The sequence below is a fragment of the Nannospalax galili genome, unplaced genomic scaffold (assembly GCF_000622305.1).
Source record: "Nannospalax galili isolate Female #2095 unplaced genomic scaffold, S.galili_v1.0 scaffold31, whole genome shotgun sequence".
NCBI classification, from domain to species: domain Eukaryota; kingdom Metazoa; phylum Chordata; class Mammalia; order Rodentia; family Spalacidae; genus Nannospalax; species Nannospalax galili.
The window spans coordinates 1,422,628-1,449,470 of NW_008332149.1; the positions used below are offsets into that span (position 1 = coordinate 1,422,628).

Genomic DNA, 26,843 nt, shown 5'->3' on the forward strand with positions numbered 1-26,843 from the left:
ATGTGTTTCTTTTTTCTTTTTTTTTGGTCTTTTTGAGACAGGGTCTCCCTGTAGCCCCAGCTGTCCTGGAACTCACTACATAGACCAGGCTGGCCTTGAACTCACAGAGATCTGCCTGCCTCTGCCTCCCGAGTGAAGGGATTAAAGGTGTGCACCACTACACCCAGCTTCTTATTTTTAATTATATGAATGGGCAGGGTACGTGCATGTGAGTGCAGGTACCCATGGAGGCCAGAAGAAGGCGTCAGATCCTCCATAGCTGGAGTTATAGGCAGTTGTGAAATACCTGAGTTAGGTGGTCAGAACTGAACTCAGGTACTCTGCAAGAGAAGCACCCACTCTTAACAGAGCTATCTCTCTAGCCCTATTTTAAATTTGTATGTAGTGCACAAGGTATAGGACAAGTTATTAGCTTTGATGTTATTTACCTTTGAGAGAACTCTCCTTCTTGTACAAAGGAAGAAACACTGTTTTCAGCTAACTCTTCTGAGACTAGGCTAAAGCTAATGTCATCCATCAAGTGACTGAAGGGTAGAAAGAAGAAGAAGGGCTGATGGGGTTGGCAGAGTGTGCATCTGGGATGTGCCAGCAGCTTTGCACCACATCTCTCATGTCTACTCTACCCCTGATTTCTGTAGCTAAAGTTGCACTTGGTGTCCAGAGCCAACAGCAGCACTGGGCATCCCAATCAGTAACTGAAATTTGGGATTCATTGCAGAAGGGAAAAGCCTTACCGTGCTCTGTAGACCCTGTGATCCACCGACCTAAAGAGAAACCCAAATTCATTTTAGAGAAAGGTTCACTACTTAGAAATGGTCTTCTGCAAGTCACGAAATTGGCTTCAGCCTCAATGTACGATCCTGTCAGGGGACGTGTGGTTCAGCCTTGCCCATCAGCCCTACCCAAGGTCTTGTTCAAAGTGACTTATTGAAAAAGAGATTAAAGCGAATGGGTTGGAGATGAAGTACACAGTCATTTCAGATACAGTAAACAAGAGTGGGCATCCTTAAAATGTATATACAACTGGGCATGGTGGCACACTCCTGGAATCTCAGCACTGGGAAAATAGGGTCAGAAGGATCAGGAGTTCAAGATCATCCTGGCTACAAAAGCCTCAAGAACTAAATAAGTAAATAATCAAATAAAATATGAACATACATCTCCTTTCTTTATAAAGTCCTAGCAAAGTCATGCGCCTATAACTACATTGCAAATATCAAAGCCTCAATCAGTCCTGAGTCAAGCAGGAGAAGCTTGCCAAAGTATGGAGGCCAGACTAGCCTTACATATCATTCTGCAAAAGTCTACAGTTTTGCAGGTCCCATGTCAGGTGTCCAAGTCAGGCTGTCTTGAGGGAGGGAGGTAGATCCCAAGACCTGCGTTCAAGAATTCTATTTGATTCTAACATACACCGAAATTTGAGACAGAGCAAAACAAAACTGAAGAATGTGATTGTAATACCACATGGCCCGTTTATGCTACAGCTACTAGAAGTTTCTACTGCCTTTACATGTCTGGAAGGGACACAGTTTCTTCAGTGCATCCCTCACATTGCTCATTAATATTTAATGAGGCAGCATTTATTGTGTCAGAAATAACTACAAAGGGAAAATTATAAACAAATACAAGACTACCTTTTCAAAGTACTTACCACTTAGGCGACTGTCTGATGAAGAAGCTGCAAAGAAAAAATAAAGAAAACTCAGATGTGTATAAGAACCGTGACGGAAACCTTCCTCTGAAGTAATACCAGTAAGTCTTGCTTACTTACTGCATAGATCAGGCACAGACCTGAGGTCAAGCTCATCAACCCCTGAACACGTAGGTTATATACGATGCGATGCAGACTCTCCAACAGCCAAGTTCAAACACTGACGTTCCGTCGTCATTGGTCAAATGAGCAAAATGCTCTAAATAATAATAATACAATTGACCCTCTATATCTATGGGTTCTTCCACAGTTCAGCAGGCAGTGGATCAAAAATATTTGAGAAAAAAAGTGGCATCTCCATGAAACATGCACAAACTTGTCCTGCCACGATCCCATGAGACTTGCACAGCATTTACATTGTATCAGTTTGTATTTAGAAATGACTGGAAGTGTCAACTTATGAGAGGCTGATCATCTGAGCATTTTTTATATAAGCAGGGTAGGTCTTGGAACCAATCCCCTGTGAAAATTGAGAGATAATTGTGCTCAGTAATGATGAGGATGTGGTTGCTATTGTTCCTGGTTTCGTATATGTGTGTATGTATATGTGTGTGTGTATACACGTGTGCATATATACAAGGAAACAGCAGCACTGCTCAGGATCAGGAGGACCAAGTTGGGTTTGCTCACAGTACTACTTCTCTTTCTGCCTGCTCCAGTACAGTCCTGTGAGCCAGGCATTCTGTTAGGCTCTTGGTGCAAGAACCAAGTTGGTTACTAAGTGAATGAGGCATGGTCCCTGCCCTCAAAGACTTCCAACATAGCGGGCGCCCCAGGAGACACCCACAGATAGTCACTTTCGGGGACAAGTGCTAGTCCAGATGTGATGGGAAAACATGAATGGTAGCCACAGGGCAGCACACAGTGTCCGTGTGTCTGTGTGCCTGTGTGTTTATGCAGGTGTGTATCTGTGTGTCTGTGTGTCTCTGTTTTGTGTGTGTGTGTGTGTGTGTGTGTGTGTGTGTGTGTGTGTGTTATGAGTCTGTCTCTGTTTCCATATCTGCGTGACAACATTTGCATGTGAGTATATATGTTATATGTCTGCCTGCGTGTTTGTGTCCATGTATGTATCTTCTTGTATATACATAGAATTATATCTGTGTGTGTGTGTGTGTGTGTGTGTCTAAGTGTGTTGAGCATAAATCAGGGAGAGATTTCTAAAAGGGACAATGTCCTCGTAATTTAGAACCAGCAGTTAGAACTAACCAGGCAGAGGCTGGAGGAGGACAAAACTGAGCTAGCTCCCGGTAACCAGAGCAACGGGAGTGATCTGATTTGGCTATAGGTGGTGCTGTTGGAGCGCAGGATGACTGTTTTGCATTGTAAGAGAGTGAACTGCAAGCTATCCTTGAAAATAAGGAGAATCAATAAAACCAGACGTATTGAGCACAGTGGTTCACACTGTAATCCCAGCACTTGGGAGGCTGAGGCAGTAGAATTAGAGTTCAAGGTCAGCAGCCTGTTTATATAGAAAGACCCTGTCTCAATAAAGTAAAAAAAAAATAAAACAGAAAACAGAAGGAACATGTGGGAACTGAAGCACATGGTGAGGGCAGGCTGCTGGGGCAGAGCACAAAACCACCGGACACAGTGATGGGACTGCGGGGTGCTGAATGCCAGCTTTCAGGCTGAGACTTGGCACTAGGCGAAGTCTCAGGCTCCCCGTGTTCAATGGCATTCAGCAGACAGGTTCCCATGATGTAGCTGTATAGCAGGGCCAGGTGACAAAAGGGTTGCCCTGACAACTGTGTGGCCCATTATTTCAGTGACTCAGAAAAGCCTCACCCATCCAAACAGCACTCCTGTTAAAAATATCTTCACAACACCTGAAAGTCCATCCTTCAGACTTCCCCTTCCTCTCCAAGGAATTAATGATGGCCGTAGCTCCAGTTACACTGCGGCAACGAGAAGTATGAATGTGAACGATCCACCAGGAATGCGTTCATAAGCAACTCCCTCACTCTGTAAAATGTTGGCCATGGAGAAACGGCACCGAAGGAAGTGATTTTAAACAATAACTGTTTGGAACTAATTTTAGACTTTAAAGACCCCTTACGCAGTTTCCTCTAATGCTAGCACACTGCATCTGGCTTGTCACACAGCAGGGTACCCTCCTACCATTCTCAGCTGACTTTATTTGGGTTGTTCCTAAGACTCCTTTCCCAGGAGCTAAGCCAAGACCCACACTATGCTGGGGAAACTACATTTGGATAAAACACTAGGAAAATGCCTAGAATAAGACAGCTGGTCCTTCCAAGTTCATGCTACACTCAAGACCCTGCCTGGATGACCTCATTCCTTTACAACCCTTTGTAGAACAGAGAAAGTGGTCCATTTGCAAATGAGTAAACTGAGGCTTACTGTAGCTCCACAGCTGGTCCATGGCAAGGTCCAATCAAAGACAACTACTGGGTTGGGACAGCAGTGGCGCCCCAACCTCTCTCCCACCCAGCATGACATGGGCACCCTGACTTCTTCAAGCTTTGTGCAAAGATTGAGCTAAGAAAGTCACCTGTGTGGTAGGGATGGCTCCTTTCTGCTCCCTACTGGGGAAGGCCAGGGCTAACCAACTGTAGCTGCTGCTTCTCAGCTGCTAACAGGCCTTACTCCAGGTTCAAATCCTGGCCCAGCCTCCAGCCAGCTGCTGTCCTGGGCCTTGGTCCCCCATCTGAACCATGGAGGAGATAGTGTCTAACTTCGGGGTGTTGCCAGGTTTGAATTAGAGAAGAGGCTCATGTGGGAGAGGGTCAGCTCTTCTCGGTGCACACAAGTGTACATGGACATGTAGGAACCCAAGTAGACACAGGCAGGTGTGCACACATGTGTAGCTGTACATAAGCACACATGAGGCATGTTAAATGACAAACTTTCTCAGTCCCAGGACACTGCTGCCTTTGTCTCTTTGTAGATAAAGACAGGGCAATTGGCTTGCTGCCCTCCAAAACTGAAGGGAGGTCTAGGTTCCTGTGCAGAACCAGAACAAGTCTATCCCCATGAAAGTTGGTGCCTGCCTCCCATTTCACACTCTCCAGGGAGACAGCCTACCAAGCCCCAGGATGCCCCAAGCTAGATTTCAATGCCCTCCTTACAAGAGGGCACCTTGATCAGCATGGATCCACTGTGCAGACCTGACGCCTTGCCCTTGGGAAGCTGTTCTCAGGAAAGTCTTTAGATTTCCCTCACGCAGCCTGCAGAAAATGAGTACTCTGGAAATCATCTGGAAAGGAGGTGAATTTTACTTTATCTCCTGAAGTTCACAAATTTAGCCAAAAGTCACACCAAAGAGGGATGGGACTGGCAGGGCAGATAAAAGAAAAAAAGAAAGGTCAGGAGAAAGAAGAGGAAGGAAGGAATGAATAAAGAGGGGGAGACTGAGGGATGGGGAGGTAAGGAGATAAAAGACACCAAGAGACACAGACAGAAGAAACAAGACAGACAAGAGACACAGAGAGAGACCAGGCAGTCAGGCAGGTCTGCTTGTTTACATGGTCCTCTGTAAGATGACACTGAGATTTCAGCCATCCCAAGGACTCACCAGCAGCTCTTCCATGCTCATCATTTGACACTCTGAGAGCTCAGAGCCATGTTAGAGTAACTGACCTGCAAGTAAGTGACTGGCACCAACTTGGAAGCCTAACGTGCTTATCTATGTCAGTTATCTGACCCAGTTCTGCTTGGCAAATATTGATCACAGAGCCAAGCACACGACAGGGAAAAGGCACACGAGGAGCCGTTACAACAGGACTCTGCCTCTTTTTACAGCATACAACCCATGTGTCTAGCCCATTAATGCAAGGGTTAGAATGTCTTCCTAATACCCATAAGCCTTTCCTGAACCAGGGGACTTTTCTAAGCCCAATCAATCATTTCCTTCACTGAAGAGTCCCTGAAAACCTCGACAGGATGACTGACTTCTAAACTGTCACAGTTTCTATCAGCCAGAAACAAAACAAACAAAAGTATTTCTTCTATTTGTAAATATTTACAATTATCAGCAAAGAACTTCCTCCCCCTGCTTGAACAAAAAAACCCTTAAGATGGACAGTCACACATCAGAAATAGGTCTGTCTAATCCACCAGGATTTGGGTACCAGGAGTGAAATTAGTGAACATAAATAATTAGGCATCATACCTTCAGATAGAACATGACTCCATAACAGACATATTTCAAGGATAACAGTAGAGATCCCCATTTTGCTGGATACTCTCAATTTGAATAGAAATTCCTTGATATTTATAAGTTCCAGGGTGAAAAGGAGGTGTGCCTTCCCAGGTGGTATAAATTTCTATTGCTGTCATAAATCAATATGAAGGAAGTGAGGGACTTTGTTAACAGTTTGGCTAATCTGTGGGAACAAGTTAGGTGTGTTTGATTGATTGTGGTATGAACCATCTGGCTATTGCCCAATGCAGAGATCCTAAGATTGGTGATACAATTTTCAACTTCCTTCTAGGTGAACCTCGAAGACTCCCAAAGGCTCCTTGAAAATAGCCTTGATTTTCATCTTGGAAAGCCTGAAGGAACCTGTGGGAAGCAGGATGTGGGCTTCTGGGCAAATAAGGAACACAGTGCCAGGGGGAGGGCATGTCTTTGGATGGTTAGTACTGGCAGGCCGTCCTCCTAACTGGCCCTTGTGAACATCGCCAGGGCTCAGAGAACTGGCATGGCATTATCAACCAGAAAGTGGAAGGCATGAGGGACCATTCCACGCACACTATGAGCTCATGCCAGTTTCCATCAAAATAGGCCACCAGCACCATAATCTCACACCAGCCAGGAGCTGAGAAAATGCATAACCTCAAACCAAACCCCGTCAACCTCCCTGCCGGCTTAGATTTCTTGTCCTGTGCATTTACACAGTATGATGCTTGCTTGGGGGTTGGCAAGCCCACAGAACCTGCCCCTGACCTCTGCCTACCTTGCACTGGATCTCTCTCCTCAGGTTTGTGACACAAATGCCACCTCAGTCTTTGGGACTGCACCCCCAGATTCTGAGAGTCCCCCATGCTCTGCCTGCCATTGGTAACATGACTTTCTGTGGTGGGAGGTGCTGATGAGAAGCAGCCAGCTCAGCAAAGTTGCCTGTTTCCCAGCCTGGCGGGCAGCATCTGGTCTTACTTTTGAGACCCAGAGCACCTTGGCTCCCCTGCCATGTACTGTTAACCCTTAGCTCAGTGCTCAGTTCTAGAGGGATGCTGTGAAGTCAGCCTTATAGGGATGAACGTCTGCCTTTGACTTCATCCAAAGACAAGCTGCCTTCCAGGTTTGACTTCTGTCCTACTCTGTTCCTCCTGGCATTCTGGAGCTCCCCCTTGGCCCCTTACGAGCAGTTACCTCTCCACAGAACAAGACCGCTGTGCTTTGCCCTCCTGTGACAAGAAAACAGGGCTCAGCATAGAAAACACCTGTTCTCAGGAAACTACAAAGAACCCATTGTAAAGCTGCTTCTCCAGGCAAGCCTGGGGCCCCAGGACCTCCCCCATCAAGTCCTGCAAAGTGGGCCAAGCTTTGGAGCCTCAGCTCCCCAGGCTGTCAAAGGAAGAGACCTATAGATGTCCTGTATGGCTTTTTTAAAGAGCCAGAACACTTTCCTAAAAGCAGTATTCTGGCCACGGTCGGCGGGGGGGGGCACCCCATCAGCTCAGGGGTTGTTTCTGCTTTCTGTCCACGCATCTCTCCCCTCACAGGTCAGCCTGCAGGCAGAGCTGGGAATCAAGTTCCTTCTCCTTCTCCAGGCAGGACACTAAAAGACCTAATAAGTGAGCTCCTCCAAGGCTGATCTGGGGTCCCAACTAGATCCTCCTTTTTCTAAAGCTTGTTGCCACCCAAACAACTACCCCAGGGGAGTCTGTTGGGGGGATAGGACCAAGAACCTGGAGGCCACCAGTACCCCTCCCACTTCAGAGGGGTCTCTGACCTCTGAGCCCAGGATCCACAAAACCAGACAGAGGAGGGATTTTGAGCTGAGGAGGCAGAAAACAGGGCCAGGAGATCCAGTGAGAAGGTTAGGAATCTAAGATGCTTTCTGGCTTCCAGTCGCTGGACCCCAGAGAGCCATGTGATGGTGGTCTTCCTTCCTATGTGAGGTTAATCCCAAATTTAATTTTGCTCTCCTGTAGCATGCCATGATTAGCCATCGTGACAATCTTTTGGCAGGTACTGTTATATCTGCAGCGTATGTCAGTTTTACCCTCAGGTTTACCCAACCAGGTCATATGGAGTCCCATACCACCCTTGCTATGTTTGAGGGACCATGACAATCTTTTGGCAGGTACTGTTCTATCTGCAGCGTATGTCAGTTTTACCCTCAGAGAGCCTGCCTTCCCAACCAGGTCATATGGAGTCCCATACCACCCTTGCTATGTTTGAGGGACCAGTGAGTCTCACTGCCCTTGCTGTTCCTCTGTCTTCTTGGGGCCACACACGGAGCAGGTGCTTAGAGGTGGTGGCTGTTGAAGGTAGCTGGCCCCTGCTTTCCAGAGTCACCAACATGGAGCTTCCAGCTGAGGACACCAGCTCAGACAGGGAGAATGATGGAAGAGTTGGCTCGGTGTACGGGGCAGAGCTCATGGCAGAAATTGCCAAACATAGGGGATGAATGAATTATCGGTGCTGACTAGGATGCAACCCAGCCATAGAATCTTGCAGCAGTAAACCCAACTCCCCTGAGAAGCATCAGCCAAATGGCTCGGCTCCCATCTTTCTCAGAGTAAGCCTGAAAGCTTTCAGCCCCGCTCAACAGGCTCTGCATGATCCAATGGCCTGTTCCCTCCCGTAAGAGGTAAAGATAGTACAGCCTCGGGCCTTTGTGTTGACTAGTTGTTCTAGATTGTTTCTCCATTGCTATGACAAAACACTCTGACCACCACCAACTTAGGGAGGAAAGAGTTTATTTGTCTTACATCTTCTGGGTCATAGTTCATCAGGGAGCCCAAAGTAGGAACTCAGGGCAGGATCCTGGAGGCAGGAGCTAAAGTACAGGCCGCGGAGGAACACTGCTTACTGGCTTGCTCCCCGGCCCATGTTCAACCTGCTTGCTTTTTTAAAAAAAATATATTTTATTTATTATTTTTATTTTATGTGTATGAGTGTATTGCTTGCATGTATGTGAGTGTACCCATGCCGTGCAATGTTGCAGAGGTCAGAAGAGGGCTTTGGATTCCCCTGGAACTGGAGCTAAGGATGATTCGTAGCCACCATGTGCGTGCGCAATGCTGCGGAGGTCAGGAGAGGGCTTCGGATTCCCTGGAACTGGAGTTAAGGATGGTTCGTAGCTACCATGTGGGTGCTGGGAATCGAACCCAGGTCCTCTACAAGAGCAGTCAGTGCTCTTAACCGCTGAGCCATCTCTCCAGCCCCTCAACCTGCTTTCTTATACAACACAGGCCCACCTACCCAGGGGTGGCACCACCCACAGTGAGCTGGGCCCTCTCACATCAGTCAACAATCAAGAAAATGCCCCACAGACATGGCCACAGGCCAGTCCAATGGAAGTATTCCCCAATTGAGGCTCCCTTTACCCAGGTGTGTCAAGTTGACACTAAAGCTGGCCAGCACACTGGTGGTCTGCCTGGAAGAACGACCCCTGGATAGCTACAGGTTTGCTCCCCAATCCTTTCAGATTCTTTAAACACATCATCTTCCCTGATTGACTTGTCCCCAGCACTCTTTAGTCTTTCTTCCTCCTTCCTACCTTCTGACTTCCGTATATTTCACATCTGGATTCTTTTGCCTGTCTGCTCCTACCGAAATGCAAACTCTGCAAGGCAGCAAGTTCTGTCTGCTTTGTTCATTGCTGTATCTTCGGCACTTGGCGTTCAAGAAATTTCTGCAGGGGCTGGGAAGGTGGCTCCGTTTGTAGAGTGCTAGCTAAGCAAACACAAGGACATGAGTTCAGATCCTCAGAATCCACGTAAAAAGCTGGCCTTGGAGTTGTGTCATGTGCCTGTAATCCCAGCCCTGGGAAGGCAGAGACAGGAGGACATGACCCCAGGCTCAGTAGCCTGCCTAGCTCACTTAATGAGTGCCTGAGGAACAATACCAAAGACCACCTGCACGCACATGTGCACACACATGTACACACGTGCAAAAGAAATTTCTGCACACTGAACTGAGTGTGAGCAGTTCTGGAAGGGAGGGAGCAGGCCTCTCTGTAAATGTGGCCCCAGTGAGTTCTACATTTGCTGAGTTCCAACCGAGGTGAAGTATAATTCCATTCATTCTGTTCATTCAGCAAACAGCACTGAATCCAGATCGGGAGGGGAGAGGGGTGGGCTGCATCCTGAAGCCAGTCAAGCATCACCGCTGGCCTGTGTGTGAGGGCAACACAGACAACAAGCAAGACCTGGGGCTGGGGAGAGGGATCAGTAGATAAAGTGCTTGCAGCACAAGCCTGAGAACCTGAGTTCGAATCCCCAGGACGCACGTAAATGCCAAGCGGCCTGCCTGTGACTCAGTACTTGAGGGGGAGACGGGATCCCGAAGCAAGGTAGCTAGCTAGACTATCTGTGTTAGTGAGTTCAACTCAGAGACCCTGCTTCAATGAATATGGCAGAGAGAGCTCCAGGAAGACAGTCCACATCAACCTTGGACTTTCACATACACACACATACATGTGCCCACAACATGTGGACATGCATACACACAGACACATGAAAAAGGGGGGAAAAGAAAGAGATGACTTGGTAGGGAGAAGTGATGCAAGTTGGGCCAAGAATTAGAGAGGAGTTAAGTGATAAAGAGCACCTGTAGCAGTGGGATTAGAACAGGGAAAACCATGTTGTCACGGGAACTGCCTTGGGGATGATGAGGCTCAGAGAGGTTAAATAACTTACTCAGATCACACAGCTAGAAAGTGGCAGTGATACAACTTGCACGAAAGTCTGACTCCAAAGCTCAGTCTCTCCCCACTAGACCCTAAGTCCTTGCCCTTCCCCCCAAACAACTGTTTCCATTCAAATTGTGGGTCATCAGTGGAGTAAGTAGAGAAGGAAAATGTTCTGGAACACTGAAACTGTGCATGTTTACTTGACACAGGCCTAGTCCCCAGAAGAGGGAAGGGAGAATGTGTCCCATGGGGCATCAGGTCTAGATTAACGTGACTGGAATCATGGCCTCAGCCTGCAGCCTGGGTCAGCTCGCAGCAAAGTGGAAAAATGAAAGCGGGTCCCAAGGGTTGTTCTGTGAGCACTCTCTGCTGCCCGTTTCCCTCGCTCTCCCTCCCTTGGCTTCCAAGAGTCCCCACCCCCCAATAATCACCATCCTCCCAAAGCCCATTTCTTTACTTTCTGTGGTACTGAAGACTGAACCTAAGATCTCATGCACGGCCAGGGCTCGACTACTAAGCTACTTTCCCACCTCTCCTTTTACTTTTCATTTTTAAGCAGCATCTCACTAAGTTACCTAGGATGGCCTTGAACTCACTCTGCAGCATGGACTGCTCTTGAACCTGTGATCCTCCTGATTCAGCCTTCCAAGAAGCTGGGATTGCAAATCTGTGCCACCAGGCCTCGCTCCGGAACTGTTTTATCGTATAAGGCCCATGAGGTTGATAAAACCCATGAGCTTCCTCACCAATTGACTATTTTAACTGAACAGGGAACTTCAAGAGTTAAGGCCCAATGATGATGGAAGCCCTGGGCAGGAGCCTGGGACAGTGGGCACAGCTGCCTTATGAAGGTTCTCATAGACAGGGTAGCGTCCCCCATGACAGTCTTTCAAATCCAGCTCGCTGCAGGACAATCTGATCACCAGAAGTCCAACCACGCTAATTATACTACTCAGATACTAGTTGGTACACCAGGAAACCAGCTCAGTCATTGACAATGGGAGTGTATTTTGGCATCAGAATGAGTCTGCATGAGAGACCAAATTGTACACCAATTTTGCTTGGGAGCGAGAAACGAGAACAAGGAAACTGAATGGCGTCCAAAGGCAACTCGTGGGGAGATAAAGGAGCACGTCACAGGCCTTCCTCAGCCTAGCTTCTGCATAAAGGACTATTCTGGGCAGCTCTGAGTGCTTGTTGCCATCCTGGACATGTGGTCCCAGATATGTTGGAGTCATGGGAGAGGTGACGAAGCCACCTGTAAGGTAAAACACGTGTGAGTGTGGCTGAGGCTGGTTCAGCTCACTTTCTGAGGATTCCTACTGAATTCCATTTGGATCAGAGAGTGGCATCCACTGACCTTTGGCCTGAAAGTAAGAGGTGGGCTCAGTTCCTCCAACCCAGAGGGGCTCACGACAGGGCAGTGTGTGCCAGAGGGGAGGCCTAGTTGGAGGGTCTCCTCCTCCCCTCAGTCTTCACTCATGACAAGAAAGGACTTAAAGGAAAAGATGAACATGAGATAAAGACGCTACCAGCACCATGACAATCTAGAAAGATAGAAACCGCTGACTGGGCCAAGTAGTGACCAAGTATATCCCAAATCCGATGTGTCCTTGGGGTCTTAGATGGTGGGGCTGCTGCAGAATGCATCTGGAGGTATCTTGGAAGACAGTCCTGGGTTGAAATTGGTCAGGATTGACTGCAAGTCCAGTGGACTAGGCTATCCCAAATGCCAGATGGGTCTTGGGCCCTAAGTGAAGAATTACTTCTCTTTGGATAAACCAACTTACGTATAACACCCCTGCACTGTGCCCCTGGCTCTCAAAGTGTGGGCCCTGGACTAGGTATATCTGCTGAGAACGTCTAATGCAAAACCCACGGCTGTCAAGTGGGGCCTGGTAATTCCCAGCCTTACTCCACATGGAGAATGTCTGCATGAGGAACACACAAGGAAGACTGTCTGTGTCAGACTCATTCTGTGCCTGGAGGACACTGACCAATGAGCCATGGCCTTGAGTTCCAATGACCAGACAGAGTCAGTGACCACGAGAGGACTCAGATGACAGCAATTCAGGTAAACACAGGAGCCCAGAATGACTCCCTAGTTGTGCTTAAGCCATTGATATCAATTAAAGGTTATCACCCATATGAGCAAGTATTCTCTGTGCCGTGTCCCAGCCCTCTCCTTCTCCTCTTCTTCCTCCTCCTCTTCTTCCTTCTCCTCCTCCCCCGATGTCTAGTCTGCAGCTTCTGTGATAGCCAATACACCACAAACTCCAGTCTCTCTCCCCCAGCCCTGCTGCCAATCCCCTTGGCACCTGCTGGCTACCTCCACCCTGTGAACTCTTTTGACCATCTGGCCTGAAGAGGAGAACCAGAGCCAATGGTACGTTGAAGCACTGATAAGAAACCAGGGGCAGCTGGGAAACAGAAAGGTTGAACATACAGTAGCTGGAGACAGAATTGTGGCCGGAGGGGAAGCCAGTGAACAGAGGACGCTCCCCTCTGAACAAGGTACAGCTCCCTCACCAGCAACATGGTAGAGCCAGAGGAGGAGAGGGCAGAGACCTGGGCCAAGATGGGCACTGGACCAGCAAGTGATGCTCTTGGAAGTGGGCAAGGCTGGGGTGTGGCAGCATAACTGAGGGGGTCAAAGCTGAAGAAAGGAAAGGTCAGGGGGCGTCACAGATCAGAGAACCAAGACTCTCCTCTGAGTTCCATACCTCAGGGCCATGTGAATTTGCAAATCTAAACTAGATTTCAGAAACTTGCAAAGTTTCAAATAAATTTCATTTCTGAGACCAACACACTGATGCTATTTTCTATTTGGTAAATGAAAAGATTTCTTAAAGTCCATTTTTACCCCTCCATGTCATAAACTAACGGACATATTTTTACGTGTATGAGTGTACTGCCTGAATGTGTGTAAGTGCACCCGTGTCCTGCAATGCTCTCGGAGGTCAGAAGAGGGCATTGGATTCCCCTGGAACCAGAGTTACTGGCTGTTAGCCGCCATGTGGGTGCTGGAAATTGAACCCAGGTCCTCTGTAAGAGCAGTCAGTGCTCTTAACTGCTGAGCCATCTCTCCAGCCCAAACTAATAGACGTTTAAACCAAAAGAGGCACGAGTGACTCAAGTTCAAAGTCAAGGCCTGGCCTTGTGGAGAAGTGTCGTGTTCTGATTTTGCCACAGTCACATCGTCATCTGTGAACCTGTCTGGGGTGAGTGACAGAGACCATTCCAAGCAGTCCCAGCTCCAAAGAACCACAGCCCAGTCCAGAGACAGCCTCCCTCTCATCATCCTGTCCTATCCCTGTACCCCATGTGTCCCCTCCCCAGGCCTAAGCCCTTCTGTGACCACCTCAGTGTATCTGTATGAGAACTGAGCTCCGTGGCAGCCCCAGGCAGAGACCAGTGTCCAATAAACCTAGAGCAATCAGAGGTCCTACTTCTTATTGGGATAGCTATGTGGTGACCTCCCCAAGGCTGTTCCCAGTGCATGCCTGGCCTGGACCATTGTCCTCCCGCCCTCTGGCTTCCTACAAGGCTGGTCTTGGTTTTCCTGAGGTCTAGAAGAATGCTCCGTGCCCCTACCTCTGTCACCTTTGATGGGAGGCTTGTGCCTTACAAAGCCTGGGTAGCCACAGGGGTGGGATGGGGCAAGAGGTGATGTGACAGCAGATGGGAGGGCACTGGGGTAATTGGTGCTGCGGGTGATCAGAAGTTGAGGCAGATCATGAGGGAGCCCAGTCCTGAGCAGTCCTGGGGCTCAAACCGAAGCAGGCCCTCATCCCAAGCCACAAGCTCTCTACCTCTGCAGAGTCTGCTTCAGCCAGCTTCTCTAAGGACAGAGGTAGTGCTCTAAGCTGCTGATGGGCCATGTTGAGCAGCCCAAAGGACCCCAACACCCCAAAGAAAAGCTTGGGGAGAAAAAAGAGGGGCCAGAGCTGGGGCTGAAGCTGTTTGTAGAGTGCTCACCTACCATGTGGAAGCCCTGGGTTCAATGCCCAGAACTGCATAAACCAGATGTGGTAGCACATGTCTGTCATCCCAGCACTTGTGAGGTGGAAGCAGGAAGATCAGATCCCTCAGCTACACAGCAAGTTTGAGGAGAGTCTGAGCTACATGAGACCATCTCTCAAAAGGAAAAAAGAGGGCCAATAATATGTTGCCTGTTTTGCCCAAGAGCCCACCATAGTCCCAGAAGCCACTGCCAGACTCCTGAACTATAGACTGCTGGTTCACACAGAGTCTAAGGTAATGGCTCAGACCCACTGATTTTCTTGCCAACAAATACCATGTCCCCAGTCAGCCTTTGTCACGGGCTTGGCAGGTAGCATTGAAAACCACAACAAACACCATCACTCCAAGGAACTTGGAACAAAAGAGGAGCTTTAAATGTGTGCGGGGCAGTGACAAGTGTACAACACTCAGCCAAAGCAAAGAAAATAAAAGTGCCACTGGTGTCACCAAACCAAAGGGCATCAGGGCCAATAATGAGGTTCTTATGTGTGGCCAATGGAGGGGCAAACCACAATGGATGGCCCCCACCAAGCTTGAAACACTCAGGCTAGTTCCTTGAGTGGGGACATCACTCCAATTTTATTTCCTCCTTCCTCATTACACCCCCAGGTCAGAGAGCCAAAGTATATGCAGGCATGCAAGTGTGCATGTGTGTGGACATGCATATATGTGCATGTGAACATATGTGCCTACTGTATATGTGTCTGAGAATATTTAGATGTCACAGGTATCTATGAGGGACACATGTTACAAATGTGTTGCTAGACATACATGTGTGAATGTGGGGACACATTTGTATGTGCGTGGTCATGTACGTGTATACACAGGTAGTAACCCACAGCAAAGACAAAACACAAGCCCACCTTCATAGGTGTAGTTGGCTAATGCGTGTTTCCATTGTCTTAAACGCCACCTTGATGGTGGTTTTGATGGGACAGTGTCAGTCCCTGGGGGCCAGCAGAGAAACAGCAGGGGTTCACGGTGATAGGAGGAGCCACACTTTCACAGGGTGCTCCCCAGCACCTCTGGAGTCCCTCCCAAGGGCAGCCTGGACTCGGCCAAGGAGCACTGGCTGAAAGGTTTGCCCGTGTCAGTTCTGTCCTGTGTCACACAGCCTTGGTCTTCTAGAGGCACTGAGGGCCACCATGAGTCCTCCCCTTCTATGGTAGTCCCTCACAGAAAGCCGATTCCCTCCTCCACCTCCCTCCATGATGCTTTCCTGTTCAGCGCACAGGGCAGCCTGCCCCATGCTCCTCACACTTCCTCCATCACTCACATCACACTCCTGCTGTCTAAGTCATCATGCACCCATTGCTGGTCCTGCTCAGGAGTTCCAAAGTCTCTATCCCTAACTCTGTGTACCCAGTAAGACCTTGAGCAGCAGCTGGGGAGGTCTTGCAAACACTGTCACTTCCTACACCCTCCACCTCACAGCACAGTTCCATACGCCCTACGGAGACAAGACTTGGGGTACAACCATCTTATGGATGAAGAAAGTGAGGCTCACAGAAGGGATGTGACTGTCCCAAGATGGTGGTTAACAATGAGGACAACAGGGTGGGTGCAGGTCCTGGGCTATGACTGCCTGACTGAGACCCCGCCCACCCCTGATGGCGTTCGCTAGGCTTGATCGAATGGGTTTTTGTTTCTCTCTTGTCATCTTGCTTGCTCCAAAACAATTTGATGCAATGTTCAAGACCACATACAGTGCAATAACTACCTTCCTTCCCATTACCTTGTAGCCCAAAAATTACATGGTTAGGAAGATGACATAAACTGAAAATAATGGTACTCAAGGAAGTGGAAGCCAGGGAAACAGCACCAAATTGAGACATACCATAAGGCCTTCTGCTAGAGGGACTTAGTTAAGAGCAATCCACTGGACTTATGATTGCAAGCTTCCTAGCAGTCAAAGCAAAGAAGGAAACAAGATAGCTGTTCAGGCTGAGGATATAGCTCAGTTGGTAGAGTGCTTGCCTGACACATTCAAAGCTCAGGGTTTGAGCCCCAGGTAGAGCCAACCTATAGTCCCAGCACTCAGGAGGTGGAGGCAGAAGGTTCAAAAATTCAAGGTAAGCCAGGCATGGTGGCGCATGCCTTCAGTCCCAGCACTCGGGAGGCAGAGGCAGGTGGATCTCTGTGAATTCAAGGCCAACCTGGTCTACATCGTGAGTTCCAGGACAGCTGGGGCTACAGGGAGACCCTGTTGCAAAAAGACAAAAAAAAGTTCTAGGTCATCCTCCCTTCACAGTGAGTTTGAGGACAGCCTGGGGTACATGAGATCTTATCTCAAAATACGTGTTTGTGCACGCGCGCGTGTGTGTGTGTGTGTGTGTGTGTGTGTGTGTGTGTGTGGCTTCTCAGATGTCCTTAATCTATCTCTTGTCTCTTGGTTCTTAGATACATCACTTTCCTGTCCCAAGGCCTGTTTAAAAAAAAAAAAAAACAGCCTAGGGGCTGGAGAGATGGCTCAGCAGTTAAGAAGACTGGTTGTTCTTGCAGAAGACCGGGGTTCGAATCCCAGCACCCACATGGCAGCTAACAACTGCCCGTAACTCCAGTCCCAGGGGATCCAACAGCCTCTTCTGACCTCCACGGGCATTGCACAACATGAGTGCACTTACCTACATGCACGCAATACACGCAAACACATTAAAAAAAAAAGGAAAAAAAAATTGCCATTCACAAGTCCAATGAAGAGCTACGTGGGTAAAGTACTGTGGCTTTCTGTGGATTTCTTTTCTTTCACATAAAATATTTTGAATGCTCTTAATTATAGCGCAGTATGTAACACCTGTGGGCTTGATGACCACAGTGAGCGTGGGAAAGAGGAAACAGCACATTCAAAGAGTGTGTCTACTGCCAGAAACTCAATTTTAGATGAGGACAGTAAAGGAAAACACACTGTTAGGACCAGCAAGAGCTGAGGTTTCTTCCCAGAACCTAGGGTCTGCCTAACTGATGTTTCTTCTTATTTTCTGAGGAGGAGACAGAGCTGGCAAGGTTGCATGGCTTCCCAGACACCTAGTTAATGTCTCCCTGCTCCACTTCTTCCTCCTAGTAGGTTTCTGTTGTTTTATCACCTTGATTAAACCTGCCTCTGTCTGAAGAGCTGTAAAGAAAACCAGTGGAAAAATGGAGGCAAGGACAGAGTGGCCCAGAGGCCAGATTTTTCTACCCTAGCTTCCTGGTTGGACCAGGAACTACTTTTCCTTCCCATTTCCTTGTAGCTCAAAGTTAAGAGGATTTTAGGAGAGACGCAGCTGTCTCCTTCTTATCCTTCTGGAAGCTGCCTTAATTAAACCAGAGAAACTTATTTACAGTGTGGGGACATTAGAGCTGGCCTCATTCCTCTAGGATCCTAAATATGGCGGTCAACAAAAGGATGAGGTTGCTCAAAACCGACCAAGCCAAGCTCAGAGACAGCTGAGCTGTTCTGGGTGGTTGGAAGACTCTCTAGGGGTCTGTCTGGTTCTCACAGCCCACATATTCTCACGACCCAAACTTGACACAAGGAGGGACCAAGGCATTTTCGATTAATATTTGTTTAAAATTTCTAGACTTGTTGGTTTGCAGCAGTTCGGGGATCAGCCTGGAGCCTTGCACATGCTGAGGAACCCTCGGCCTTCAGTCCCAATTTGGTTAAGTGAGCAGTATTCCCAGATGACTTCTATGTGCAGCAGGTATGGGACCTGGTATAGACCATGCATGCCCACTAAGCAGAGTACCACCTAGCACAGTGTACCACCCAGCACCAGTGTACCACCTAGCACAGTGTACCACCCAGCACCAGTGTACCACCTAGCACAGTGTACCACCCGGCACCAGTGTACCACCTAGCACAGTGTACCACCCGGCACCAGTGTACCACCTAGCACAGTGTACCACCCGGCACCAGTGTACCACCTAGCACAGTGTACCACCCGGCACCAGTGTACCACCTAGCACAGTGTACCACCCGGCACCAGTGTACCACCTAGCACAGTGTACCACCCGGCACCAGTGTACCACCTAGCACAGTGTACCACCCGGCACCAGTGTACCACCCAGCACAGTGTACCACCTAGCACCAGTGTACCACCCAGCACAGTGTACCACCCAGCACCAGTGTACCACCCAGCACAGTGGACCACCCAGCACAGTGGACCACCTAGCACAGTGTACCACCTAGCACCAGTGTACCACCCAGCACAGTGGACCACCTAGCACCAGTGTACCACCCAGCACAGTGTACCACCCAGCACCAGTGTACCACCTAGCACAGTGTACCACCCGGCACCAGTGTACCACCTAGCACAGTGTACCACCCGGCACAGTGGACCACCCGGCACAGTGTACCACCTAGCACCAGTGTACCACCCAGCACAGTGTACCACCCGGCACAGTGGACCACCCGGCACCAGTGTACCACCCGGCCCAGTGTACCACCTAGCACAGTGTACCACCTAGCACAGTGGACCACCTAGCACAGTGTACCACCTAGCACAGTGGACCCCCTAGCACAGTGTACCCCCTAGCACAGTGGACCACCCGGCACAGTGTACCACCTAGCACCAGTGTACCACCCAGCACAGTGGCCCACCCGGCACAGTGGACCACCCGGCACCAGTGTCCCCCCCGGCCCAGTGTACCACCTAGCACAGGGGACCACCCCGCACCAGTGTACCACCCAGCACAGTGGCCCACCCGGCACAGTGGACCACCCGGCACCAGTGTCCCCCCCGGCCCAGTGTACCACCTAGCACAGGGGACCACCCCGCACCAGTGTACCACCCAGCACAGTGGCCCACCCGGCACAGTGGACCACCCGGCACCAGTGTCCCCCCCGGCCCAGTGTACCACCTAGCACAGGGGACCACCCCGCACCAGTGTACCACCCAGCACAGTGGCCCACCCGGCACAGTGGACCACCCGGCACCAGTGTCCCCCCCGGCCCAGTGTACCACCTAGCACAGGGGACCACCCCGCACCAGTGTACCACCCAGCACAGTGGCCCACCCGGCACAGTGGACCACCCGGCACCAGTGTCCCCCCCGGCCCAGTGTACCACCTAGCACAGTGTACCACCCAGCACCAGTGTACCACCCAGCACAGTGTACCACCCAGCACCAGTATACCACCTAGCACAGTGTACCACCCGGCACAGTGTACCACCCGGCACCAGTGTACCACCCAGCACAGTGGACCACCCGGCACAGTGGACCACCTAGCACAGTGGACCACCTAGCACCAGTGTACCACCCAGCACAGTGTACCACCCAGCACAGTGTACCACCTAGCACAGTGTACCACCTGACAGTGCCACAGTCAGTTCCTGTGGGAAGACAAGCATTCTCTTCCCTCCATGGCTTTATTTTCAAAGGTTTAGGGTTCTCATAATCTACCAAGGTCCAAATACATTAATTCCAGAAACAAAGAGTTGCTAAGTTTTAAATTTTACAGAGTTCACAAAAGCATGATGACATCACAGACTGTCCTGCTCCATCTTACCTGGGATATAAGCCAGCCCACTGTCCAGTTTCCACAGGCCATGGATGGCACCTGCCTGTTGATCAGTTAGTAGTGGTCTCAGTCATGACTGAGTCATGACTGTGGTGGCGTGGTGACTCACGTGTTCAAGAAGTTGTGCGTGGTACGTAGCACCACATCACAAAACCTAAGTTATCACCTCGCTTCACCCCATCACGGAAGCATTTACATTGTCGGAGAAGGTTAAGTATGGTCTACAGTGATATTTACAGAGAGAGAGAGAGAGAGTCACAGAACTTATGTACCATTATAACTGCTTTATTTTTGGTTGCTGTTAATCTCTTGCTGTTCCTAATTTATAAATTCAACTTTACCATGAGTATTTATGTATAGGGAAAACAGTATCTCGTAAAGCTTGGTACTATCTGAGTCATCAAGCCTCCACTGGGGACTTGAAACAGATACCCCATGGATATGAGGGGCTACTAAACGTGAAGGAAGTTTAGGCTAAAATGCACTGGTCTTAGGTAGCTCGTGGAAGACAGAATTAAATTCCGTGGGAATGGGGAGCCCTGAAAGGTTTTTGAGAAGAGAAATGGTAAGAAGACAGCAATAAATGAGTGTCTGCTGGGAGGCATGGAAGATGCACACTTACTCACCGAGCACAGATGTAGCCAACACACCACGCCAGGGCTCTGCTGAGCTACAAGGAAGAACACCATCCCTGTATGAAGGTGCTTACAGTTCAGTTGGAGAAAAAAACACTGCACATTGGAAAATAACAGAGAAGCTAGCTATTCAAGACCTCAACATCAGAACTGGTTCCAGAAACATGTGCTCTAGACCTTGGGGACCTATGATGCTAAGAAACTTGTATCACTCAAGTCAAAGGCTTCATGAACTTCAAACTAGGGAACAGATAAGAGTGATCGATGAGAGTCAAAGATTTACGAGAGACTATCTGGCAGTGCCTACATACTTAGATCATAAATTCTAATCTTCATCTACAGCATGTACTGTTTTTAGGAATACTAAATCACTGTTTCAAATAGTTATTTGCACAAATATATTTTATTAAAAATTAAATCACAAATAAAACATGGGTTATCCCTGCTGTGTGGGCAGGTGGAACATGCCCAGTGTCTCTGCAGAAGACAGCACTCTGGAGACTAAATGGATGGGGTGAGCCTCACAGAGCAGTCTAGGAGCTCAATGGAGCCTCAGAGCAGTGTCAAGATGAAATGTCAAGTGACTTGACATTTCTGGAATACCTGTCCCCTGATAGGCTGTCTGCTTCCACTATGTTGAGACATGATCTCTCTTGTTGTTATGCCTCTGTGATACACTGCATTGTAGGCTTCTGGCTGATTCTCCTGCCCCCAACTCCCATCTTGCCATAGGTGTGCTGGGATTAAGGACACAAGCCACTGCATCCATTTTTTTCAAGAGGAGTTCAAAGATCGAACTCAGGCCATCAGGGTTGCCCAGCAAGCACTGTTCACTGGCCTGACAAATACAATTTTAAAATGTGTTGGCTATTCCTGCAGACCACCCGGGTTCAAATCCCAGTACCCACATGGCAACTAACACCTGTTCTTAACTCCAGTTTCAGGAGAGCTGATGCCCTCTTTTGGTCTCTGAGGACACCTGGCACACACAGGGTGCCCTAACATACATGCAAGCAAAACATTCATACATATAAAATAAAAATACATAAAATCTGCTAAAAGTTTTTTAAAGCTTATTCTTCCCATTTGAAGCTGAGAAAACAGATATGAAGACTGTATGCTGGTTGGTCTTGAAGTCAGAAAACAGAAGCACCCAGTCTTAAACCTTAGGAAGACCCAGCGCCCTTAGCAAGTTTTCAAAAGCCTCTGCTTCTCTGGTTAGAAACGGCCATGTTTGAAGTTAGAGGGTTCCTTGAATTTCAGGATCCCAGAAACACTGAGAACCTCAGCCAACAATCTCATCTTGTCTTTCCCCCACTTTACAGAGGAGAAGCTGACTTCGAAGACAGCAAGCCACATGCACCACCCCTACACCATCTCCTTGCCTCCCACCCATCGCAGGGGCTAATGGTCACTCCGAGAAGGAAGCCCATTGTGGGTTCCCAGACCTATGACGGGAAAGGAGGGTGAGGGTATGCAAGGTCACCATGGGGAAAGGCCCCTCACTCGGCCTGTGAGTGCTGCAGGGACACTCGCAGGTTCCTGTGTTCCAAAAGGCCGGCCAAGCAAACCGCTGCCCCACCACTCCCTGAAAACTCTGACACAAGGGGCAGGTTATCTTATTTCTCTTTGTGTGGCAGTGACCGTGGCTGAGGCTGCAGGGGAATGGGGAGGTCTTCCTCCTGCTGCTGCCAAAGCTGATTGCTCAACCCCGCTCCTTCATCCTCAGTCTCAGCTTGTTCCAAGGCTGTGAGGTCTTCACTGTATCTATCCCTCTAACCAGGCATACCTCCTTCTTTTGGACACATTCCTTTGGAGCCGAGGAAACAGACTTCGTCTTCTTTCCTTCTCCTGGCTTTCTTCCAGGACCTTTTTCCTCATCCACTCTCCTGCTTAATCCACGTCGAGCTGCCTCCCCTCAGAAGGCACGCTTAGTGTTGCAGAGGAGCCTGGGGCATCTTGGCCTGAGGCCTGCCTGTGCCTGGCACCCACCTGCCCGTCTCCATCCTGATGACTTTCCTGTTGGCAGCTGGAGCACTATTCCTCTGTGATGCCCCTTTCACAGCCATCCTGTGTCCTTCCCACTCTGCTTTTCTTTCCCTCCAGGATATGTCCAGAACATTGCAGCCATCCATCATCACTTAAAGCTTTGTTAGGGAAGTGCCCTTTATAGACGCACTGTTAGGGCCTCAGGCCAGTCTTGCTCCACAACCGTCTTCATCACTGGGCAAGAAGGGACTTGCTAAGAAGCCAACTCATCCAACCCTCAGTCTTCTGCTTAAAATATCCATTTCCGGGGCTGGAGGGATGGCTCAGCAGTTAAGAACACTGGTTGTTCTTACAGAAGACTCGGGTTTCAATCCCAGCACCCACATGGCAGCTAACAACTGCCCGAAACTCCAGTTCCAGGGGATCCGACAGCCTCTTCTACCCTCCGCAGGCATTGTACAACATGGGTGCACTTACCTACATGCAGGCAGTACACGCATACACATAAAATAAAAATAATAAATAAAATATTAATATATATGTATATCCATTTCCCAATCTTCTACTTATTAAGATAGCTCTTTGAGCTACCCAGATAGTGAAACCTGCTTTGAGACATTCAAATCATGAAGTTCTGTGTCTGGTTTATTTCATTTAGAGTGGTGTCTTCCAGTTGCATCTGTGGTGTGACAAATGCCAGGACCATCCTCTTCTTTAATATTTTATTTATGAGTGTATTTATGAAAGTATGTATGAGTGTATTGCCTGCACGTAAGTGCACCCATGTCATGCAATGCCTGCAGAAGTCAGAAGAGGGTGTCGAATCCCCCAGAACTGGAGTTACAGACCATTGCTAGCCACCATGTGCGTGCTGGGAACCAAACCCGAGTCCTCTGCAAGAGCATCCAGTGCTCTTAACCGCTGAGCCATCTCTCCAGTCCCATCCATCCTTTTTTTACAGCTGAATTATATTCTTATATTCATAGGAATTATATTCATGTATATGAGATATTCATATATATATATATATATATATCACATTTTCTTTTCTTTTTGTCCACTAATGGCCACCTAGCTTATTCTAATTTCTTGCTTATTGTGAATAAGCTTGCAACTAACATAGGAAGGCACATATTTTTAACCAGGTGGTAACTTCATCTCCTTATAAACTCAGCAGAGGGATTAGTGGTGGTAGAATGTGTAGATGCCCTGCTTGACCAGTGCTGAGAAACTGAGATTAGATCAGGGGTCCCACAGCTTTGCCACTCAGGAGCACTTTACTTCCCTCTTGAGAAGCTTTTATTTCACAAGTTTAGTGTTGGAAGTTCATACAGAGTTTACACATGATAACTGCTCTAGCAGCGCAAAACACAGAGGAATTTCCCCATCATTATAGTAAGAAAACAGCACAGCATGCCCAAGGCCGTGAGGACTAGGCCATAACAGACCTCCTTTGATGTATGTACAAGCACGGTGAAGGACGTGTCAACCTGTTCCAGCATCCCAGAAGCAGGTGCCTTTTAGTTTTCCCCCTAGCATCCTGGGAGCAGACTCTCCCCACCCCCCACCCCCAGGACCCCACTTGAGCCTCTGCATCAACAAAGCCTGAAGAAGTCTATTAACTCTTAGGGAGCAGAGCACTATTGTCCTGAAGGGACAAGGGGGAGCAGGGAGACTACAGTGATGCTTTCATTGTCCTTGCTTTAGAGACCTGCCACATCTCTTTTCCGTCAGGATTGCACCAGCCTGTATTCCCAAGAGTGGATCGGATCCCTTTTCTCCAAAACATTTGTTGTCTCCTGACTTTTTTTCTACAAGGTAGAAAAAATAGTGATTAATTTCACTTATATGTGGAATAGAAAAGAAAAGAGGGGATTAAAATACACGGAGATGAGAATGAAGCAGGTGCCCCAGGTGGGTGGTGGGACAGAAAAGACATGAAATAATACAAAAATAACTGACACACGCAATGCACAGGTTGGAGAGCCAGGAACACTGTACCGTTTTTGGGATTTTGTTTAAGTAGATTTATTCTGCTACACACACACACACACACACACACACACAAACATGAGATCGATTCATCTGCTTTACCATAACAACTATTTTGTTCTTTACGCGAACCCCATAACATCATGTTATAACCCTGAGATATACATAATAAAGCTTATCTTAAAAAAAAAAAAAAAAAAGTGTCACGAGATTCTGTGACTCTTACTCAGGCTATTTCAAGGGAGACAAAATACAAAGTATACAAAAAGAAAGTTGTTAAACACTGATCCAAATGAGGAAGGAGAAACACCCACCTCCCTCTGTCCCACACTGCCAGGAACAGGAGCAACAGGGCGGTGTTTCATCATCTTCCTGGGAAGAAACGAAACTTACAGAAATAAAAGCTGGTACACACTTCCTCCTAGCTGATGCCTTCCCCAGGGAAGCAGAAGCACACAGACAACCAAGGGCAATTCATCTAGAAAGCACATGTTGAGTTCACATGTTGAGTTCATCCAGCATTTCTTCAAAATTCATTTGGAACTTCCCATGTTAGGAGCAGAGTCTCTCATCTTGACATGTTCCCTGGATTTTCACATTTCCTTTCCTTGTTTTAAATGCCTCACCTTTCACGCTTTATGGTTCCAATCTGAGAAATCCCCATAGGCTCGTGTTTTCAGTGCTGTTCCCTGTCTAGAGGTGTTGTTTGGGGAAAGACTCAGAAACCCTCAGGAGGAAGGGGCAGGCTGGTGGAAGTAGGCCGCTAAGGGAAAGCCTTCAATGGTTACAGTTCGGGCCACTCTCTGCTTCCTGGTCTGGTACCATGTGAGCAACCTCTCTGCAAGCTCCAGCTGCCATGGACAGGCCTCCTCTGCCATGCCTTCCCCAGCATGCCTCGGACCGTAAGCCAAAGTAAACCTTTCCTCCTTTAGCCACTTCTTTGACGTATTTTGTCATAATTGTGAAGAAAACTTCAAAGAATTGCTGTCTTACCATTTCACCTTTAAAAGTCTCCAATCACAATCTAGCTCCGTCCTTTTTAACTCTAGAGATTATTTTTATATTTTATTTGGTGGAGGGTACGTGTGCTGCATGCGGAAATCAAAGGACACTTTATGAAGTCAGTTCTTTCCCTCTACCATGTGGGTCCCAGGGCTCAAACTCGGGTGTCAGGCTTGACATTACTCCCCTTACCCACTGAGTCATCTTGCTGGCCCACTAGTTTCATCCTCTGTTCTAAAGTCTCATGTCTTTTTACAGATATGATGAACAAAATACATTTAATTTATTGATCATACCCAGTTCCAATATTCCTTGAAAGACACTGATTACAATGGTTGCAATCCTTCTTCCTGGCCCCTTTCCTAAAATGTTTGGTGGCATTCAGCCCTGTGCCTTTTCTAGGTTCTCTTTATCCTCTTCAAGTGTGTTGGAAGAACACCACTAAGTGCTCGTGTCACAATGTCGGTTACTAGAAACAACAAGTCTTATTTTTTTCTGTTCATACTCAAAACTTTTGGGACAGGAGTTCGTTGGCTTAATTTAGGTCATACATTATTACCACAGAGCCAATTGGCAAAGGCCAAGTTCATCCAAGAATATAGGTAACTCCCACTCAGATGAATGAGGAAGCTTCTGGAAGCACTAAGAAAGCTATTCTTAAAAGAATGGAAGACAGAACACTCAAAATAGATAGAAACCACAATAAAGTCTTATGTCTGGGTGGAGGGACAGTGTATTGTGATGTTACTGCAGCCTAGAGACATGTTTATGAAAACAGATTTGAAAAGAATGTGCCAAAGTGTAAAGTAGCAGAGTCTAAAATGTTGGTGACTTTAAGTTTCACAGAAAATACTGAATTAACTACTATCTAGACATTTAGGAATCAGAATTAAAATAATACATCATTTGCACTTCCTATATAAGCAAAGAAGAAATAATAATAAGTGTTGCCATCTCAGTGAAGGCAGAATGAAAAGAAAATGTAAACAAAGCTAGGCATGATGGGGCACATTCTCATCCCAGCCCCCTGCAGATTGAGGCAGAAGAATCAAAAGTTTGAGACCAGTCGAAGCTACAGAGTGAGTTCAAGACCAATTTGGGGAAGTCCCTGTCTCAAAAAGCAAAGTCAAAAGAAATTGTGGTCAAACATCATGGTGCATC

General features: G+C 48.1%; 1 protein-coding gene across 1 annotated transcript in view; it reads right to left on the bottom strand.

Annotated features, from left to right (window-relative positions):
• LOC103729308 (deleted in malignant brain tumors 1 protein) overlaps positions 1 to 22,576 on the bottom strand; it is a 56,046-nt gene extending 33,470 nt beyond the window's left edge. The window contains exons 1-3 of the mRNA XM_029560720.1: positions 22,489 to 22,576; positions 1,652 to 1,678; positions 735 to 764 (exon numbers count right to left, since the gene is read on the bottom strand). Coding sequence (XP_029416580.1) covers positions 735 to 764; positions 1,652 to 1,678; positions 22,489 to 22,507 — 76 coding nt within the window. The 5' untranslated portion in view covers positions 22,508 to 22,576. The remainder of the gene's footprint in view (positions 1 to 734; positions 765 to 1,651; positions 1,679 to 22,488) is intronic.
• Positions 22,577 to 26,843: the final 4,267 nt, after the last annotated feature.